The sequence below is a fragment of the Lithobates pipiens genome, unplaced genomic scaffold (assembly GCF_037356315.1).
Source record: "Lithobates pipiens isolate NorthernLeopardFrog02 unplaced genomic scaffold, aLitPip1_a1.2 Scaffold_30, whole genome shotgun sequence".
Classification (NCBI taxonomy): Eukaryota; Metazoa; Chordata; class Amphibia; order Anura; family Ranidae; genus Lithobates; species Lithobates pipiens.
Window position 1 is genome coordinate 71,064,523 of NW_027507791.1, and position 21,850 is coordinate 71,086,372.

Sequence of the window (21,850 nt, forward strand, 5' to 3'; positions counted from 1 at the left end):
CGAGGTGACTGGGCCAGCGACGTGTCAATCTTTCAAACATTGACTTCCTTCGCTAGACCCAGCTACCTGGAGCCGCGTTAAAAATGAATGGACTTTCCTCCGTGTGTGGTAAAGTCCTTTCATTTCAAAAGAATCGCGGTTCGGCGGACATTTTTGAGTCAAAACTACTTTCCAAGTCCGCCGGACTTTTGGGGAAAAAAAGTCAGCCGGAGCCCACACACGGGCGGATTTGATCGTGTGTACGCGGCATTACTGTTGCAGGTGTTGCCTCACTTTGTCTGGTAAACAAAGTTAGGGTAAAAGAACTAACAGACCTGCAGATAGAAAACCTGACAGGGGTTCTAACCTTTTTTCGTTCTCTCCACATCTAAAACATTTTGGTATAGATGCACTTTAAAAACCACTTACTGACCAGTGATGTACCTGGGCAGCTGCAGGCATCATCCCAGTAATTTTTTTTTTTTATTTAGAACCAGTGGTTGGCCCTCTTGTAAAAGCAAATTCTTGCAGCTAACTAGCTTCTGGAAGGCTTTTACAAGCAGGATTCTCTCCCCTCCCGCAGCTTTACTGGGATCTTCTGTCCCACTGGGAGTACCGATTGATCAGCCGGAAACTCCGCTGGCTGATCACAGAACCAAACTGGGCAGATTGGCTTGGTTTGGCTCTGTGATGCAGTAACCTGGAAACAATGACCTGACATCACTTTTACCTGGATGAAAACTGCAAACATTTTTAAAAGTGAATAGCATTTGATCACACTGATCTTGGTGAATGCATCAAGATAAAAAACAAAAAACCTTCCTTTAGAACCATCTTAAGGGCAAGGAAGGATCTGGGGGTCTCCATAAAGAGTACCTGTCATGAGGAAGTTTACATTCCTTGTGACAACAATAACAAAGTTTATTGGATTCAACTAACTTTCTATAAAAAATTAAAATAAAACTACTACTTGTCAATAAAAGGTGACAGAAAAAGGCCTGGTCTGCAGGCAGTTAAAACAAAAAACAGTGTAGCTTAGATAGTGAAAAATTAGCTCAAGGCACATTGAACACAGGCTGTGCAGTAGGGTGCTCTATAGTAAATGAAGGCTTTGAGTTCTTCAGCTGCTCAGAGCCAATCACAACCAAAGTAAATGCAAGCTGAAGACAAATCTGAATAGGGGTGTCTAGCATCAGATGAATAGTTGGCTCAGGGTGTCAATTTTAGGACCATCGTCCATTTGCAGTGGACCCAAAGTATCGACCTTTCTTCTAGTACGAGCTAGGCAGTATTTTTCCCAATACTCCACACATGCTATACTCTAATAAAGGTCTTATTTCTTCAATGACAATGGGAACTGGACTAAAAACGCAATGTTACCTCTTTGCCCCAGTGCAGACCATTTTCCCAGAGCTGAATATAAGTGCTGTTGTTCGCGGTTCCCGAATCCTCATTATAACTGCCGCAAATCTCTAGGGTCAAGACATAAAAGGGCTTAGTATTTGCAAGTTAACATTCTATTTGGTAAAGTATTTTTACATGCAATCTCACCTTTGGATTGTATTCCGCATTTCTGGCATGCAGGGCAATTTTCTTCAAGTCTAACTTGCAAGCTAAATTCACGGTGGACACAATATTCCTGGAAGAAAAGTGCAGGTATGTTTGGGTCTGTGGTAATGGTATATGAACTGCATGATTTTTTTTTTTTTTTAAACAGATTTTATGGTGTTATGAAACCAAGACTACAATTTGTATTCTATCACCAGGAGTGAATGAAAGAATCACATATTAATCTTTTCCCTATTTGCCAACACAACACTGGTGCTTGGTTATTGGCCGCTTGGTGGCAGTTAGATCTGCATTAGTAAATAGCATAGATGTAGCTGGATCAATGCCCCTGAGGTAGAGACGAGGGTCAGATTAAAGCTGGCTATACACAGAGATTGTGTTTAGCCTACAGACTGCATACACTATATTAAATCTTTAACATAATAGCAAATTTCCAGTGTAATCCATATAAACTTTCATGTCAACTTATGGCGGCTCATCAATAGTCCTTTAAAAGCAACAGTAAGCCCCAAAGCATTGGTTGCTTCTTTAGGCATTTTTTCCTTTAAATCCCCAGATCCCTGCCGATGTCCAAAAGCTGTCTCCATTGCGCCTTTATTCACAATGGAGACACCAAGACAGGAAGCGAAAGTGCATTATTGGCTGGATCGCCAAAAAGTGTAAGCTGCCATATTATTGAAGCCCAGAGCAGCCATTTCCTTATTGGAAACTCTCCCACTCTCCTTGGTCTGAAAAAAAATAAAACTATGCTTGTAAAGCATATTGAAATTCAACCAGTTCAGAAGGGCCAGGGCAAATTTTGATCCAGGTATGGGTACCCTGGTTGGGCAGGGTAAGCAACTAGCCTACAATCAGCCCATTTTTTTAATGACTGCTTAGTGCCACCAGCTATAGTCAGCAGATCTAGACATGGTGTTCTGTCGGCAGGGAAGGCTCCCTGTGGGCAGAACACAATAGCTGTTGAGGAAGCCTTCCCCATAGTACAGATAGCATTCCCAGGTGCATGCGCAGGCCAGCGAGTGACCAAGCAGATGTCCACCAGTGTGTCAACACATAGACCTGGGTGCATACCTGTCATTAATGCTGAGGCCTAAGGGCTATTTAAACAGGCTTGCTGCACTGGCTCATTGAGGTTTGATCTGAAGCGTTCCATGTACTTTGTTGCCTGTGCTTGACTTCAATCTCATGATCCAGCTTGCCTCTCACCATGTTTGAACACTTTCCCTGACATTGGCTTTTACCTGGACTGCTCACCTTCTGTAATTGTCTGATCCGCCTCACCATTGCTGACCTCAGCCTGCGTCCTTACCATTCCTATGCTTGCCGATAATGCCCAATCTGTCTGCTACAGACCGGGCAAGTCTGACCCTGCATCCTACTCTACTCTAGTCGGCTACTGTGCCTCCTGCCCAGTATATGCTCACCTGGTTCTTGCCTGCCTGAACACCTGCACCCAGTTACCAGTCAGCCACACACTGGCCAGCTATGGTCCTGCTGTATCTGTCTCCTCGTTCGTCCCAGTGGAACACTGGCTACCTACCAATGCAGAACTACTGGACTTACACCTCACCATGCGCCTGCAGCCACTGTCTCACTCCCAGTGGTTCTTGAGATAGAGTTTCAAGAGGCCTTGCTCTTAACATCAGGTGCTAGAACCAAGAGCATAATAGCGCTGCGGGAGAGATCATCAACACACCATCAACACTGACCATTGGCCTGTCTAAATTTAATTCTTGTCTCCCTGGTAGCAGAGTTTGTCCCATCTCCGCTCCCGCTTTTAATTCCTCCCTCTCTAATCCGTTTCGTTCTCATGGTCCTATACATTCTTGTGTGATTCAAATGGCATTCAGTGTGGTGAGATCATTTGAGCCTATTTTGAATGGGCTCAAATCACACTGCACCAGAAGTAGTGCATGCACTACTTTTGGAAACTTATGCCGCGTACACACGGGCGGACTGTATGGCGTACTTAGTCCGTCGAAACACATTTCAGCGGACAGTCTGCTGGTGTGTGGGCTTCAGCGGACTTTTTCAGCATGCAGTCTGGCGTACTAAGTATTTCGGATTTTTCGAAATTCTGTCCGTCGTACTTTGGTTTCAGCGGACGATCCGCTCGTCAGTAGGCTAGTTCGACGGACTAAGAATGGCGCATGCCCAGAAAGGATTTACACGGCGGAAGGGTGCTTTGCTGTGTATTGGACTTCCTATTTCTAGTCCCGTCGTACGTGCTGTACACGTCATCGCGCAAGCTTTCGACGGACTGTTTGGGTATCCGTGTGTGGTCAAGTCCGTTCAGTCGAAAGTATGACGGACTGTCCGTCGGATTGTACGACGGACTAAGTACGCCATACAGTCCGCCCGTGTGTACGCGGCATTACAGTACTGCAACCAGATTGCATGGTACTGCTGCATAGCTCCCAACTGCCCCAGATTTCGAGGCACTGTCCCCAATTTGGAACAAAGTCCTACTGTCTCTTTCCTCATTTGTCCCTTATTTTGGTCTGATCTGTACAGTTATATGTAAAAATGCAATGAAAAAGAATAACGAATATTGTGATTTCTCTGCTAAAGAGGAAGGAACGAACAAAGTTCATCAAAAGTCCATAAGAAGTCCTCAGTTGCGATCCTTATCAAAACACCACGGTGATTCCACTCAAAAAACTGCACACAAGTGCCCGTCACCAAGAAGTGAGTGCGCTTACAAGATGGAAGCTTAATCAAAGCCTTGTATGCAAATCAGTATCCTCCTCCTTAAAACTTGTATTCATAGATCGGCTAACCACAATGAAAGGCAGTGTTTCCATAAATGTATATCTCGTTCAGCGATCCCAAATAATGCTATCAGTGGCTCCAAAAATAAGAGGAAACCCATATAGTATAACAACGTTTGGAAAATGTATTTTAAAACATAAATATTGCACTTACATGGGCATCCATTCAGATACAGCATGAGAAAAAAAAAAAAAAAAAAAAAAACAGAAAGCCGGCCGGCATTCGGGAGCCCGTCCTCCCTTCCTACAACGTGATGGTGTCACTGCGTGCCTTCCCAGACGCGTTTCGCCACAAATGACGTTGTCAATGGGGTTGTGTGCCATGCCTAATACTTTTGCTAAGAGGTGGCCTTCATTCCCATTCCAAAAAGTTGGGAGGTATGCTTCTGTACCATGCAATCTGGTACAGGAAAACACACTGCATTTATGATCTGCTTTTGGAGTGTCGTAATATTGACACCCGCTTCAGATCGCAACTGTACTGCATTTTATAAAGTGGCGAGGGAAACGCGCACAAACGCGGGATTCCCCCACCATCTTCTGGTGCAAACGGACCTAGGTTTGAACTAGCTAAAAAATTGAAATATTACAGTCTTTTTGTACCAGTAGGTAAACTATAGGGCATTTTTTTTTTTAATGTAGCGGTCTCCCCTACCTAAACGGGCCTGGTGGTGACCCCACGAGGCCAGGAGGGCTGACATTGCTCCTCAGGAGGCAGGTTACTCGGCATGGTGGGTGTAGTACAAGATGCAAAGATGGGCGCCAGTCACTTTTGAAATGAACAAAGTTTTTTCTCTCTTAACAGGAACAGGAGAGAGATGGTTAGGGCACAGGACACCCTTAGGCAAATGCTATAACAAATTGGCAGACTCCACAGACCAAAATTAGAACCTGGCAGACAGCAATAAAGAAATGAGCCTTTAAAGTGATTGTATACCCCATGTTTACCTACATTAAAGCCTATAATAAGGCTTATAGAAAAATGGGGTTACCCTTTCATGACTAAGCCTATTTTTGGAATTTGGTGTTTACAAGTTAAAATCCATATTTTTTGCTAGAAAATTACTTGGAACCCCCAAACATTATATATATTTTTTTAGCAGAGGCTCTAGAGAATAAAACGGCGATTGTTGCAATATTTTATGTCACACGGTATTTGCGCAGTGGTGTTTTAAACGCAACTTTTTGGGAAAAGGGACACTTTCATGAATAAAAAAAAAACAAAACAGTAAAATTAGCCCAATTTTTTTGCGAAATGTGAAAGATAATGTTACGCCGAGTAAATAGATACCAAACATGTCACACTTTATAATTGCGCGCACTTGTAGATTGACGACAAAGTACGGTACCTAAAAATCTCAATAGGCGACGCTTTAAACATTTTTTACGGTTACCAGGTTAGCGTTACAGAGGAGGTCTACTGCTAGAATTATTGCTCTCGCTCTGACGATCGCGGCGATACCTCACATGTGTGACTTGAACACCGTTTACGTACGCGGGCGCGACTTCCGCATGCGTTTTCTTTGCTTCGCGAGCTCGCGGGGACGGCGGGCGCTTTGAAAATTTTTTTTTTATTTTTTTATTTATTTTATTTATTTTTAAATGACTAAATTGTTTAAAAAAAAAAAAAATTTGATCACTTTTATTGCTGTCACAAGGAATGTAAACATCCCTTGTGACAGTAATAGGCGGTGACAGGTACTCTTTATGGAGGGATCGGGGGTCTAAAAGACCCCCCACCCCTCCTTTACACTTCAGTGTATTCAGATCGCCGAAAACGGCGATTCTGAATACCGGATATTTTTTTAAAACCGGCGCCATTGGCAGCCGAGTAAACGGGAAGTGACGTCATGACGTCGCTTCCGTGTTTACGATGAGGAGACTGGAACGAAGCCGATTACGGCTTCGTTCCAGTTCCTCCCCAGCAGCCAGAGCCGACGGATCTTTAATCGGTGCTCCCGATCGAGCGGGAGCACCGGTAACAGCGGCGAGAGGCGGCGGGAGGGGGGGGCGTCCCCTCCCGCTCCTCCGGCATAACAGCCGAGCGGCTTTTAGCCGCATCGGTTGTTATGCCTGGATAGCCAATCGCCTGCTGTAAAAATCGGTACCGGGATGATGCCTGCAGGTGCGGGCATCATCCCGGTATAACCCCCGGAAGCCGAGTACGCAGATGTGCGTACGCTCGGCGGGAAAGGGTTAAGTAACAACCAGAAGTGACGCATAGAGACGTTTGTAACACCGCACATTGTTTGATCTGCCTGTAGTTTTCAGCATTGTTGTAAGTTAGCCATTTTTTTTAAACATAAATAAACCTATTTGAGACATATTACGCTATGGGATCTTCCGGTTTATTCCCCGCTTTCATTTGCTGTGGATGAACGGGCGAATTAACCAACTGGGAGCCATTATTGCAATACAGCACTCTTAAAGTGGGACGCTGTACTACCTGCTGTAGTCAAGCTTCACCCACTGCTACCTGCTGGAGCCCTCAGACTCTCAGCTACCTGCAATACTTATCTTCAAGTTTTACTTACAGCTACCCACTGCATTCTTGGACGAGTCTCTACTGAAGCTTACCCACTTACTTCACTGTCTCCCCATCTAGTGAAGAGTCTGCTCTGGTACTCAATCCCTTCTATGCTTGCCTCTGGCAACAGGAGAGGTCGTCCCTCTGGCAACTGCTTCTCCTTTGCCTCCGGCAATGATCAGGCTCCCCTTGGGCCGAGCCTCTACAACGTGGCCAGATCCGAGACTTCCGGCTTACACCTCAGCTCCTGCTCCACACATCACCACCCAGGCTGCAGCCTGGTTTAAAAGAATCCTGATCACCTCCAAATAGACTAACAAGCTCAGTGGCCAAAGAAAACTCCTGTTGAGAAAACATATTTACTCATAACCTGAATTCACTCATCTGTCATCCTAATGCCAAAGGCAACAGTGCCACCTTTGGACAGAAGAGAGAGAGATGACAAACTCAAGCTTAGGAGAAAAAAAACAGTTGATCAAGACTACAAAATTAGCCAGGCTAGTTACCTCCTAGCACAACTAAATTTACTAGCAGCTCTGTTTAGGACAAGGGTGCTACAATTATTAAAGTGTTACTAAACCCAACAGTAAAAATCAGTCTGTATATGCAGTAAAGCATGCTGGTTATACTTGCTGTGGAAACTAAGAGGTTAATCCTCTGCATTTTGTAAAAAGGCTTGTGATATTTACAGAGCTAAGGGACAAGCTGCTCAATTTGCTGTGTATTTCTAGAGTTTTTTTTTTTTCCTTGGGCGGGTGCATGTGATCAGCATAGGGCCAATCAGCACTGTCCTGATAGAGGGTCAGGGGTCCTGTGAACTCATAGGACAATCGTGGGAGAAATAAAACTCCTCCTACAAGCTTTAACCAGACACTCATAGAAGTCTTAAGTCAGCCATCTACTGCTGATACTCCCCGTCTCGCGACAACCTGTACCTGGACCCCCTGGCGGAATCATCTTCTCCCTCAAAAATCAGACCTAGAGAGTCTACCTGAAAGGAGGACAGCAACCTCTTTTTCCCTTCTCTATCCTCACCATTGTCCTGACTAGATTCTGACAGAGAAGGCATACTGGTGGCCCTGGATAAGGCCGTAGGGGGACCCTGCAACCTATCCATCATACCTTTAAAGGATTGAAAAGTGGATGCAATCTCATCCTTAACAGATGCAAGGGTCTTGGGACATGCCGTCACTTAGTCTTCCCTGACTAAACTACTAATGCACTCAGGGCAATGCAGCTTTTTCCCAATTGGTGCTCAACTTTGCTGCACATACAACATCTTCTAGGAGGCTGCATCCAGACCTTGTGCTGGGCTTTAACCTAAAAGCCAAAACAAAAGAAAGACAAACGTCTATGAACGCCTGCCCCTGACCCTCACCACTGTGCTTGGGGTCAAACAAAAACACGTCACCTGTGGTTCCCCACCCGGGAAGGGACTCTTGGTCACAAGGAACCCACCCAGAGTAAGCCATGGCCACCCTTCACCACTCTTACCTGGGATGTGCCGGTTGTCAAAGCTGGGCTCAGCCCTTCCTTCTCAGAGTTCTGTGCTCAGGTGTTGGTTAATTGCCAAAGTTTCTTCCTTCCACAGTGACTCACCTGGTCTTAATTTCCTGCTAGTTAGCTAGAGCTGCTGGTTATATAAACTGCTTGGATCAGATCTTCAGTGCCTTTGCCTTGGTCAACATATCCAGTCTCCCTGCTGAGTTTTCCTGTGAAAGACTTACTTGGCTGACTTTCCTTCTGGTTTCTGAAACAGTTTGCTGCTCCCGACTTAACTAATCTCTGGACACCTGTTTCTCTTGCTTGTTCTGACTACAATTGGCCTGTTTATACCATTTTATTAAATCGTGCCATTTTTACTGCACTTTTTCAGTCTGATTCATGGTTCCTGACACTGGTGCATGAGGAACCGCCGTCTACCACCTAGAATGCTGCAGTGACCTCCATAGCTCCCTGGTGTGTGCCACAGCAATTGCTGGGTCTTCCAGTATCCCCGGATGCCTGACTATCCAAACGCCACACCCACGAAACTGAAACCTCATCTCCCGGGCAGCCCAATGATGCAGCTCTGCTGGAAGCCCATGTCAATTCCGTAGCTTGGAGCGCAGAAGCCCCACCTCCAGCAAACACGCACATCCTCCCTGCTCCATAGCTGTAGCTACCGGGTGAACAGGCACCTTCTCACAGCGTGCCGGCAGGGGAACACATGCCTGCCCACTGGATGCAAGGGCCACGGACGGAAGGACTGACCAGATAACTACCCCAGCCCCCTGAACGTGTGGCTGGGCCTGCCACATCCTACAGGGGTCCTGCTCTCTGAGCTTACGGCAGTGATGGGACCAGCAGCCACACTCCTCCCCAACTGGGCAGAGGGGCACTTGCAAGCAGAGAAGAAGTTATCGCCAGGGGCTTGCTCAGGACTACTCTGGGACATGGAGCCCACCCCAAGGTTCCTACATGCTCCCTTCTCATCTGGCAGGAAACTTAAAAAAGACCCTGAAGGAGGCCTGGAGAACCACCTTCAAGCATTTGGGTGAATGCGTTTCCTGTCCCGCAGGGAGGAGCCCTATGTCTCAGAGGCTATCCTGGAAGACAAAAGGAGAAAGGGTATTTAGCAGTTTATATTTACTAAAAATTGCATTTTCATGTTCTGTGTACTGTGGGAAACCGGATATAGTGAATGTAGGCTCCTGGGTTTAGTAACACTTTAACCCTTTCTCAGATTTTCTTACATTTCTTCTTGAGCAGTAAAAAAACAGTGCTCTGGGAATCATGTGGTGTTAGAAAGCACAATGACCAAATGAAGAAAAACAAACCAATCAAAATAATCTTTTAAAGCAACACGAGAGCTGCGTTTGCCAACTTTCTAAATACATTAGCTGCCTGGTTGTCACTAGCAGCAGTGCCTGGTATCACTGAGCTAGCACAATCTTGCTGAAAAAAATAAAAAATAAAAAAAAAAGGGAATTTAGAACAAAGTCACAAATTGCTTGACATGCTGCCTGTTTGAAACTCAAGTTCATTACTTGTTGTGCAGTGTTCTGCTTTTTAATATTGCATTGGTCCTGGATCCCAACAGTCGAATATTTTGCAATATCAAACCCCATTATTTGGCTTTACATTTCACACCAACCATCTGGACACAGAACGTACTGTAACTGAGGAATGATCCCAGAGGACTCTGCTACAGGAGTCATTGGAGTCATGGGTGTCATGGGAGTTATAGGCATGGGGCGAAGGCTGTAAGCATCCTGGGAGGGATCTCGGTTCTCACAGGGGGTGTACGGCTGCGAGAGGCCAGAAGCATCCAGGCAAACTCCACTATCCTGCAATTCTGAGAGGTTGCCCTTTTCTTCATGAGTTAGGTCATCAGGTAGAAAGCTCAGGTCCAGATCTGTAGAAAGATCTTTGGACTGGTCCAGATCAGATCTATAGGAAGTTTCAGGGATTGGTTGGATATTTAGGTCATCGTAGGGCGTCATTGGAGTGAACATCTGAGGAGTAGAGCCAAGGACATCCTGAGTGGGAAGACAAAAAGGGCAAAGTTAGAGAATAATAATAAATATAGATTTTATAAACAAAAACTACTCTAGACAAACAATTTACAGGAAAGGAGTTGAAACCACTCCTTTAGGCCTTGTTCACACAGGCTTTACCTTCTACAAGGCAGCTGTTCCCTCAGGCATTGGTAGGGCATTCAAACTTGAATCCGATTTCTTTGACTATGTTAAACATAGATCTTAACGGAGAGGCTTACTGTCACTTTAAACAAGCTATCAACAGGCTCTCAAGATGCTTCAAGCAGAGCTTAACACTACCGAAGCCCGCTAGCAGTTTAAAAGCAGCAGTCAATTCCAGGATGTGTGTTTAACAACCGCAAACTTGAGCTTAAAGGGATACTAAAAGCACACTGTATAATTTACATTTTCCCTTCTATTTCTGTAAATTGATAAGGACTCCTGATTTTAATAAAAAAACAAAAAACACAACAACACAACAACTTTTTCCCCAATTAATACGCAGCTGTCACATGACCCAGATCTTTCCTAGCCTGTCTGACTAACTCTGCCAGCCTATCACATGTTCAAAAAACCTTTGGAATACAAATTCGAAATATCAATATATAAAAATATTTTAAATCATATCTATTTTTTGGCAACATGGTGTGGGGAGGATTTCTTAAAGTCATAGGCTGTGTCACGCCCCACCAACCTGTGTCTTAGAATAAAATGGAGGTGGGGCCTCCAATCTACATGTAATTTCCTCCTGCCTCCATTAGGTTTAGCTAGTCGTCATAGATGAGGGAGGAAGTGGGCATTCTTACCACTGTGCATATGCCCACGTGCGACTATAGCCACATAATTTGCTCTGATGCGATAGGGAGGAAATGTACAGCATATAAACTAACTGCAATCTGAGCATGTGCAGAGCTGCCAACACTACTCTACAAAAACTCCTAGCTTAATTGGGGACATGGATGGAAGGGGGAGGTAGAGAACAGCAGAATCAACCAGGTTTTTCGCAGAATACAGAAAACATATCTCGGTGACTGAGTATTAGGAGCATGCAATACACCATTTGATAATTTTTTTTAGGATGTTGGTTTAGTGACACCAAGTATGATCTAAACCAGGGGTAGGCAACCAGTAGCCCTCTAGCTGTTCTGGAACTACCTTTCCCATGAGGCATTGCAAGGCTGGCAGTTACAATTACTCCCAGAGGCATGATGGGGCTTGTAGTTCTACAACAGCTGGAGGGCCCCAGGTAGCCTACCCCTGCTCTAAACGCTTTATAAAGCTGCTTTGGACCTTACACTTGCAGTTGCGGCTTCCCTTTAAGCTGCAGGCAGGTGTGTTCTTATAAAAAGGTACAGCTGCAATGCTTTGCATCACAGAAAAAATAAAATAAAAAAAATAAATAAAAAAAACACCCCTGTTGCACTCGGCATGCGGTACTGCCTAGGACCCATTCATTTGAATAGGGCTGTGCTACAACTACCTCTCAAGCAGTTGTGGTGTGGGTCATGGAAGCAGTAAATGAGGCAATACAATGCCTTCGTGTCAAATGCCATCTGAAAATAGCGATTCACATTGGATTGCTCTTCAGGAGCACCACAAACTGTAAAACTAGCCCTATAACTAGCTGTACACACTGCTCATACACAGGGTAAGTGCCCGTTCACACAGGGGCGACGCGACTTGCAGCGCGACTCACAGACGCGACCTGCACACGACTTCAGCGGCGACTTGCAAAATTACTTCTGTATAGAAGTCAATGCAAGTCGCCTGAAGTCGCCCCAAAAATAGTACAGGAACCTTTTTCTAAGTCGGAGCGACTTGAGTCGCTCCTATTAGAACGGTTCCATAGTACAGAACGGAGCGCGACTTGTCAGGTGGCTAAGTCGCGGTAGTGTGAACGGGCACAAAAGCCCAGGTTAACAAGTTCTTATTGCTACATGTTCCCATGTGGTAGAGGTAGCTCAAGAGTACTTTAAAAGCTTGAGAGTGATTGTAAAAGGTTTACATTTTTTCTTTTAATATAACAAACATGTCATACTTTCCTGCTCGGTACAGTGGTTTTTATGGACCTGACTGTATATGGGAGTACTGTGGCTGATCAGATGCAGCTAAGGATCAGCCATTATATTATTCACTAAGGGATCCAATCAGCCCAAGCAGGAATTAGTGGTCTCTTCCAGTACATTAGGATTAACCGCATGGCCACATTGAGTAGATGAGGCAAGGTGGACTTACAGTAAAGGCAGATCGGAATGGTGGCGACCTGTAGCAGTGACTTCAATGGGGAGTCGGAATCTCACTGTCCAAAATGGCCCTAATTTGTGATAATTTGTCCTGTCAATAGGGATTTATCTTGGGGCACCCTCAGCAAATGGAGGAATGAGCCCTACGCATGCCCTCCAGCAAGCGTAAGACACAAATGGATAAATCCTAGCAAGTTTAGTAGGAACCCTATATCACCAGGTGAGTATCTTAAAACAATTTTCCCGCATTTTAGTGTCCACAGAACTCGTATGTGTGAGACAGTAGAGATGGTCCAACTGAGTTTCGGTAAAGACCCAATGAAGGTCTCTCTCACTCCCTTATGTAGATAGGCTCTCCCCTGCTTTCCAGCAACTGCAACATCCCATACACCAATATAGCACGAGGGATCAGAGGCAGACATAAAGAGCCACTCAAAGGGGGGCGCTGTGGTAGAAGGAATGGCCTGGGGTTGGCTGAAAAAAATAAAAATAAAAAATAAAAAAAAAAAAGTGTTGGAGCCGTCTATAGCACCAAGCATTCATACTGTGTTCTCAGAGTAGCCAGTGACAATAAACCCTCCTGATCTAGTATAAATCCCCCCCCCCCCTTTAGTAAATGCTTATTGTAGTTTTTTGATTTTCATATAATAAGATTTAAAAAATCTTTTTTCCTATTATCCGTGTAGTTTTGTGGCTCTTATAGACACTGTGCACATGGGTACAGTTTTCGGGCACTATTCAGCCACCCAGCGTCATAGGCGCTTCTGCCTATATGACGCATGGACCGTTTTGTTTGTAGGATCTCCTGTCTGGTAGCCCTCTCCGATCAGTCGACCGTCACTTGCCTGGCCCAGCCATCCATTGCACTCAGTTATATTTTCCATCTCTTTGCGCAGGCGCATGGATCACCGGTGGGGAGCAGTGACTATTCTGGCCGGTCTGGATGACGTCACGATGGCCTCCTGACGACGTCCTGCGGCGTGTCTTACGATGATATATTGTATCAGTTTGTATCACACGCCGTGCAGGGGGGATCTGCTGCATCTAACAGTTTCAGGCATTCTTGCTCTCCTCCCCTTTTTACTATCTAGCTACTTTGTATTTGGCAGATTGCCCAAGATTACCTTTTCCTTACTTTGATATTCCACCTTGTCATATTCTTGTAGGTCCTGTGGTCTGGCTGCATTGAGTTTTTTCCCATAAAACGTCACTTGTGATACTTTAATGTTTGATTATTGAACAATATGTGAGAGGTTTACACTCCATTATTGTCGTGGTTACTTGACTTTTGTTATGCCATTATGGAGAGTCCGTTGTTTTGGGTTTATTATCTTAACTCCTTAATATAAAAAAAAAAAAAAAAAAAAAAAAAAAAAGATACATATTTTTAGTTTATTTCCCTATAGTCACCACTTATCCTGTCTTCAGTTTACGAACAATAAGCCTTGATACTAGGTCCAGCTGTGTGCGCTTGCAGGCTAAAAGAAATATTTTATATATGGTGTCTTCTCCTGTTGGGACCTGGCATATTCATGGTCAGTCTGACCGTTAACGACCTACATTTTTATTTCATCTTTTGACATTCAGTAGTTTTTCTACTAGTTCATAAATTAAATTAATTCGGTTCTTATCACTTTCCCCTCCCCCTTTACCTCCCCTTTTTCCTTTCCTCTCCTCCCCATCTCCCCCCCCCCCCCACCGCCCCTTCCCGCTCTTTTTTCTTCTTCCCTCTTCCCTCCCCCCTCTTCCTATTCCCTCCCACCCCCTTTCTCCATCTCCCTTCCCTCTTTTTCTTCTATCCATTTCTTAACCCCCCTTCCCCCCTCCCCCCTTTTTGTTTTTCGTTCTTTTTTACTACGTTACACACGCCTCCATGGTGCTCCTTAAAAAGCTGTCTCCCTCTTGTTGCGCCGATGTCCATTTGTTACCAGACTGCACGGATCACATCCTGTTATTTTATGTGTTTAACATTTAAAATGTTTTTGTCATTTCTACTACTATATATTTTCTATTTTGCTAGTCAGTCATGATAAGCTCCAGAAGAAGCGCAAAGACACGCAAAACATGTCGAGCATAGTACCATCATTCAACCTATTCTGGAGGCTCCGCGACTCTGCTCTGTATACTGTATTTAGGAAAGCTATATCCACGAGAGATACTTTTGCCCTTTATTATTAAGTACGTTATGAGTATAGTATAACAGCGGTAACATCCTTTGGAATGAATTCCTGAAATTGTTTTTGTGATTTATGCAAATAAAAACTTATGCTGTTTTTAAGAAAAACAAAAAGTCTTTGTAACTGTGCCTAGAAAGTCCAGAGCCCATTTTTTCACTTCTCAAATTTAGGACAGGGCATGCTTTGGTACTATATCTGTATCCACCATACCACTTGGTGATCTGATACATTTAAGTCTTTCATAGTATAAATCTGCCACATATGCTCTCTCCATCAGCAGACCAAGACCTGAAAAAGGGATTTTGTCCTGCAGTGAAACAGGGGAAACCCCCCAATGGAGTAGTGTGCCCACGTGTCCCGGATTGCCTGGGACTGTCCCACAATTGCCAGGCACCTTCATTCTGGGACAATACAGTGTCCCGGATTGAAATTGGAGGTCACAGCCACCACCTACTAACTAGTAATTAAAATTTACCTAAACTTCCGGAACTGGTTGCTAGGGCCGGCCCGCCTGGCATCTAGCAACCATTGACATCACAGACTCTCAATCTCTCAGACAATGAGGCTGAGAGCTAGGCCCACATTTGTGCTGCACTGCTGTCTCCAGCCACATCGGCACCTCCTCCTTCTCCAGCACCAAGCAGCAGGGGCCGGTGTTATATTCACTCTCCAGGCAGGGTCTCCTCTCCACCCACCTCCTTACTCGGCATGCACGGCCCATTGCCCGGCGGCATGCAGAGGGACTGGTAATCTGGCGTCTGTTCTGTGTGCTGCTGCTGTTTGAGATTGAGGGCTGACTGAGCGCCCAACTTTTTCTTCCCACCCACAGCCTGACTGACTGTCTAAGGGACCACGCAGAGTCACCAGAGGGAATACTGGAACTTAAAAAAGGTGAGGGGAAAAACATAATAGAGAAGGTGGTGACAATCACACAAGTGGACATTGGACAGTAATGAAGGCGACAAGTGAAGTCAGTGAGAGGAAGGTGACACAGGGGAACATGGGTGGCAACTGACAGCTGTGGGTGGCAAGTGGCACACTGCATCTGGTGCCAGGCTACGGGGGGGGGGGGCAAGTGATGCGCAGCATCTGGTGGCAGGTGACGGTGGCAAGTGACACGCTGCATCTGGGGGCAGGTGACAAGATCAGGGTTCTGCTGCTTCTGCATTATGGAGAGTAGAACCATTTCATGATATATTACAATGTGGTAATAGAAATAATGTGATTTGATCATCCCGACACCATATCTAGCATGGTATCGGGATGATTTATGTGCGAAAACCAGCCAGCCATTCGCCCTACAAATCACGTGCTGCCGAATTCCCCGTCAATCCTGAGACTACATTGCCCCCCTCTTTTTTGGGAAGAGGGGAGTCGCTGAAGGCCATTTTTGAAATGTGGTCACCCTACAAGGGAGCCAGGGGAGAAAGCAAAGGGGCAAGCCCTCCCTGTTTAATGCATCCCAATTTACTAGGACATGTATAGCCAGAGGAGAGACGAGCTCAGACAGTCCTGGGTAGTGTTGAGGGAGCACGAGACAAATTACGGCCTTGCAGAAATTTATCAAGCGGGACCCATAGTTTAATGGTGATACCAATCCAAGATCCATTGCAAAGCTATCGCTTCATAATATTTACAGCTGACCAGGACACCCATACCTCTCCCTCCTTTAGGGCGCTGTATTGTGTGTAGGGCTAGACAAGGATTTATCCCATTCCAGATGCATTTAAAAAACAAACTTTAGGGATAAGAGTAAGGCCCCTTTCACACGGGACGGATCAGTAATGATCCGCCCCGTGATGATCCGCTTGCTCAGCGGGGTTCACTCCGTTGTCCCCGCTGAGCCGGCGGATAACAGGGCGGTCCCGGCACACTGTGCAGGGACCGCCCTGTCAGCTCTCCTCTATGGGGGATCGGATGAACAAGGACCATCTGTCCGTTGTTCATCCGTTCCGCTCTGCAGACGGATAGAAAAATAGGATTTTCCTTCGTCTGCAGAATTGGACAAAAGCGGAGGCGGACGATATCAGGTGTCTGCGGATGTTCATCCGCAGACACGCGCTATCCCATAGGGATGCATGCATGTCCGTATTTCATCCGCAAACGGATGGATGAAATACTGACATACGGTCCGCATGTGTGAAAGGGGCCTTAGAGACCAGGGCACCATTTAAAATAGAAAATCAGGGGCAACAAATTCATCTTTTAAGACACCGACTCGGCCCATCCAAAAAAAAATAAATAAATAAATAAAAAAAAAAAAGGCAGTGTGGTCCTACGTTTGTAGGTTCACTCTTATAATAGAAAGCAACAGGGCAGAATTACAGGCGTACAATTGTGAAAACCGGGCTGGTAAATAAGCATCCAAATAAAAAAAAAAAAAAAAAAAATAAAAAAGGGTGGGGGTCAAGAACCCACGTAGCCATGCCCCTGTAGGGGTTGCTGGTTGTTGTGGTTCACCCGTCACCCTGCACAGCCCGACATCCATTTCTGAGTCAAAGACACAGACCACTCCATAGCATAGTTTCGCTTTATTTGAGTTAATTTGGGAATTAAGGGGGATGTCCAGGATTTCTCAGTGCAAACTTTTTGGGACTCCTATATACACTCTAGTATACACACACACACACACACACGTCTCAAGCTTTGCTCCAGCACAAACACTTGCTGCTCATTGTTCCTCCTGCAGCACTTCCCTTGCTGCAGACCGTTACTCCACCAGGCTAGCTAGCACCGCATGGGTAGGCCTGACACTGCTTCAGCCAGACCTCAAAGAGCTGCCTTTTGGAGGCAGGGACCCCAGGCCCCTGCGGCATAGAAATAGTTCAGGTGCTAGCTCTCCTCTATTTATCTACCACTCCCAGATGGCCCTCTCCAGGCCCTGCCAACCAGCCTGGCTGCAATTACCTCTTTGCACAGACCTCTGTTCTGGTTCTACACTAGGGATGACCCGAACACCCCCCCGGTTCATTTTGCAGCAGAACATGCCAACAGAAAAAATTTGTTCGAACACCGTTAGTCTATGAGACACGGCCATCAAAAATACTAATTTTAAAGGCTTATATGCAAATAATTGCCATAAAAAGTGTATCGATGCAATTTTTTTTTTTTTTTTTTTTTTAAACGGGAGCAGTCATTTTAATAATGCTTAAAGTGAAAATAATAAGGAAATATTCCTTTAAATATTGTGAGCATTTTTCCCCGTGTTCAGAACACTACCACAGCAAAATTACATTTCTAAAATGGAATTTAAAACTGCTTGCGGCTGTAATGTATTGTTGGGTCCCGGCAATATAGATGAAAATCATTGAAGAAAAATGCCATGGGTTCCCCCTCAGTCCATCACCAGGCCCTTTGGGTCTGGTATGGATATTAATGGGAACCCCGCTGACAAATTAAAAAAAAAAAAAAAAAAAAAAAAAAAAAAATATATGGGGGTTCCCCAGGCAGTCTATAATCTGAACAGCAGTACATATACTATACGGCCTGCCCTATATAATCTGCAGAAATTGTGCCTTAGGTGTTGGTGGTACCACAACACTCTAAGCCTTCACAGTTACTCTTGCCGGGTGCAGGAACAGGCCCTGCTGTGAAATATTAGATCATAAATTGTATTTTCATGCCCATGTTAAACAGGAGCAGAAAAATTGGGTGTTGGGTGGTGGTGGTGGTGCCCCAAACCAAAAATATTGTTAGAAGCTAGCATCATCAAGATTGAGGAATAATAGGATTGTCAGCATAGGCAGTCTTCAGGGATCCCACATCCATAGCAAATGCAATCTGTTACATCAGCATCAGGTGCTTGATAGCTGCTGATCCAAGATTGATTCATTTTTATGAATGTGAGCCTATCAGAGACTGGACAGGCGCACTACTTGATCCATTACAAACCCTCCAGCAGCACTGATTGTGCATTCAGAAAGCACACTGGATGCAGGACAGGCCAGTAGCTCAATTGCATATTGAGCAAGTTCTGGTCAGTGGTCCATCCTCAAGACCCAGTAGATGCTCTGTTGGAAAGGTCTCCAAGTCTGCTCTTGCTGCTAGATATTCCTGCACCATATAATGCAAACGCTGGTTGCTTAAACAGATCAAAACTTGGTGCTGAGGACTGAAAAATGGTTTAAAAGACATCGGTCAGCCGGCCACCTTCACCGCTCTTCCTCTGACTGAACGAAGCCTCAGCAGCATGTTGTCCAGCACCAGGAAAAGGTAAACTCCCAGGGTCTGGAAATGCATTGCACAAACCTTTCTTCAAGGCCACCTGAAAATGTTTCGTCCTCTGAAGGCAGGATGAGTTCTGCAACTTCTTGTAACGTAACCCGGATCAAGAAGGGTTGCCAGCCAGTAATGATCCCTCTCCTTGATACCATGAATCCTGGGGTCCTTTCGCAGGCTTTGCAAAATCAGCGAGGCCATGCAGCTTAAGTTTACAGGCATTCGACTGAGTCCTCAGGGTCACTACAGATCACATCCTCCAACTACCTCCTCCCAGCCATGTACAACGCCTTGGGTTTCTGGGGACTGAAAACCATCCCTTGAAGACTGCTGCCGAATGTTACCCTCTACATCCATGCTGACACAATCATCCTCCTCCTCTTCCTATGTGTTCGGCAGGCCTGCAGGAATGCCATCTGGATAAAGGGGCCTTGAGAGAAAAGGAAGTCCTCCTCTTCCTCCCACTGTTTTACCTCAAGTGCCCTGTCCATGATTCCACAAAGTGTGTGCTCCAGCAGGAAGACTAGAGGGACATTGTCACTGATGCATGCATTGTTGCTGCTCACCATCCTTGTAGCCTCCTCAAATGTAGACAGGACAGTGCATGCACACTATCAGTACCCACTGGCATGGCAAAAAGCCAAGCTCCCCTGACCCGGTGCTATACTCGCACAGGTACTCATTGATGGCCCTTTGCCATGTGTGCAGCCGCTGCAGCATTGCCAACGTTTAGTGCTACCTGGTGGGCATGCCACAAATGAGGCGGTCCATGGGCAGGTTGCATTCCATTCGAATGTCAGCCAGCTGAGCACTGGCATTGTACGACCACAGACTTTTCTGGGCTGCCTCAAGAGGAGATCTTGTAAGCCTGGGTACCTGGTCAAGAACCACTGCACCACCAAATTCAGGACGTATCCCAAACATGGAACATGGGTCAAGTGTCCCTGTTGGAGGGTGGATAGAAGGTTAGTGCCATTGTCGCATACAACCATTCCTGGCTGAAGCTGGCATGTTGTAAACCACCTCACAGCCTGACCTTGCAGAGCTGACTATCTCTGCCCCAATGTGGCTCCTGTCCCCTAGGCAAACCAATTCAAGCACTGCATGGCATCTTTTAGCCTGACTGCTTGCATAGCCCCTTGAATGCTTATGGAGCAGTGCTGGTTCAGAGGACAAACTGCAGAAGAGTCCATAGAGGAAGAAGAGGAGGGGGTGGAGGAGAGAGCTGTGCCAGAATCACCACTAGCATTTTATAGGCGTGGTGTCGGAACAGGCTCCAACACCACCGAACCCTGTCCTGCATCCTTCCCTAGCTGCCAACAGAATTACCCAGTGCGCCGTGAAGTAAAGGCAACGTTCCTGCCCATGCAGGCTGGGCCATGAGTCAGCGGTAATCTAAACCCTACCGCTGATAGCGCTGTCCAACGAGGCCAAAACATTGCCTTCCACATGTCGGTAGAGCCGGAATAGCCTTCCGTGAAATGGCATTTTGAAACATGCCACTGAGGCCTAGAACATTGCACAAATTCACGAAAGGGGGCAGAGTCTACCAGCTGAAAAAAGCAGCAGTTGCAGCACTAGCAATTTGGCAAAGCTAGTGTAGTGCTAACCCCAGAAGGAGCTGCTGGTTATTTTTGGGCTTACCGGTACCTTCCGTTCTTGTTGCATGTCTAAGGGATGTCCCGTGGTAGATGGCCCAGTAACTTGAAACTGACAATAGATCCACTTGAATGGATTTTATTTTCATAAAACTCAAACCATTTGAACAGTCTTTCAACTTAGGATCAGAGGGCTGGAAAAAGAAAATTCAGGTACTCTTAATGTCAAGTCCAAAAACGTTAAAGAACTTTCTTACTTTGACTGCATCCAGAGAATAGCCATTCGCAGCTGGATGATCACTCAGGTTGGACAGTTCTTTTCTCACAAGGCCTAACAGCCAACTTGGTGCTTACTCAGGAACAAAGTCTTTGTCACAGACGTTGTTGCAGAACATGTAGGGAAACCAAGCTTCAGAACACTTGTAGAATACCTGGGTCTTTCAGCCTGCTTGGCGATAACCACAAGACTGGATTCTTTCGGTTACTTCAGCCCTTCCAGGCTCTCGTTAGGAAAACCAACCCGTAAGTGGTGTTCTTCTAAAGAGTCCTCCCCTCCCGACAGGGACCGGCTGTGGCCGATAGTCATTAGCCGGCTACCCGTAAATGTAATCCTGTTACTGTTCCTGCTTGCATTTGCCTCATGACGGTTACTGTTTTATTGTAAAAATATTTTCAACACTAAAGAGTCCTCCCCTGGAATGCTCGAAGTACACTGGGTCTCTCCCGAACCAGAGACGGCACCCAACCACCTCAGAATCCTCCTTTAGTTTCCTTGCCTTGGGCTAGCCAACTCCAAAACATTAAAGTCGGGTGGATCCGCACCCCAGGCCATAGCCTTCCTGGGGGATGGTCAGGAGGACCAGGACCATGTAATCAGCACATCATACTGGACCGGAACCCCGAACCACGTGACGTCCGCATCTTAAATACCCTCTCCCAGAGCGCACAGCGAAAGGGCCACTCCCACTGGGCGGGCCCCGAGAGAGAGTAACTTAAGCACCTAACCAGACCATAGTTCCACGCCTGCCATCAGAGACAGTGCCCCCTGTGGCCAGGCTGAACATCTCACAGTCCAGTCAGACTGATGCAGAGGTCCAATTTAGACAAATAAACCCAAACCAAACTGTAGTTTAGGTAAAGTTCAACTCGTTTGACGCCAAGCATGTGGATGGCTGGGACTGAATTTTTTTTTACAGTTCAGCATCCAGGGTAGGTAATTTGCCTGCTAAAATCAATTGGTGGTGTAC

The 21,850-nt window shown here is 45.8% G+C and overlaps 1 protein-coding gene across 2 annotated transcripts in view; it reads right to left on the reverse strand.

The window, feature by feature from the left end:
• Positions 1-21,850, reverse strand: part of TBPL2 (TATA-box binding protein like 2) — a 50,178-nt gene that overhangs the window by 16,152 nt on the left and 12,176 nt on the right. For both annotated transcript variants that reach the window (XM_077463394.1, XM_077463393.1), the window contains exons 2-4: positions 10,003-10,367; positions 1,531-1,618; positions 1,360-1,451 (exon numbers count right to left, since the gene is read on the reverse strand). In XM_077463394.1, the coding sequence (XP_077319520.1) occupies positions 1,360-1,451; positions 1,531-1,618; positions 10,003-10,367 (545 nt within the window). The remainder of the gene's footprint in view (positions 1-1,359; positions 1,452-1,530; positions 1,619-10,002; positions 10,368-21,850) is intronic.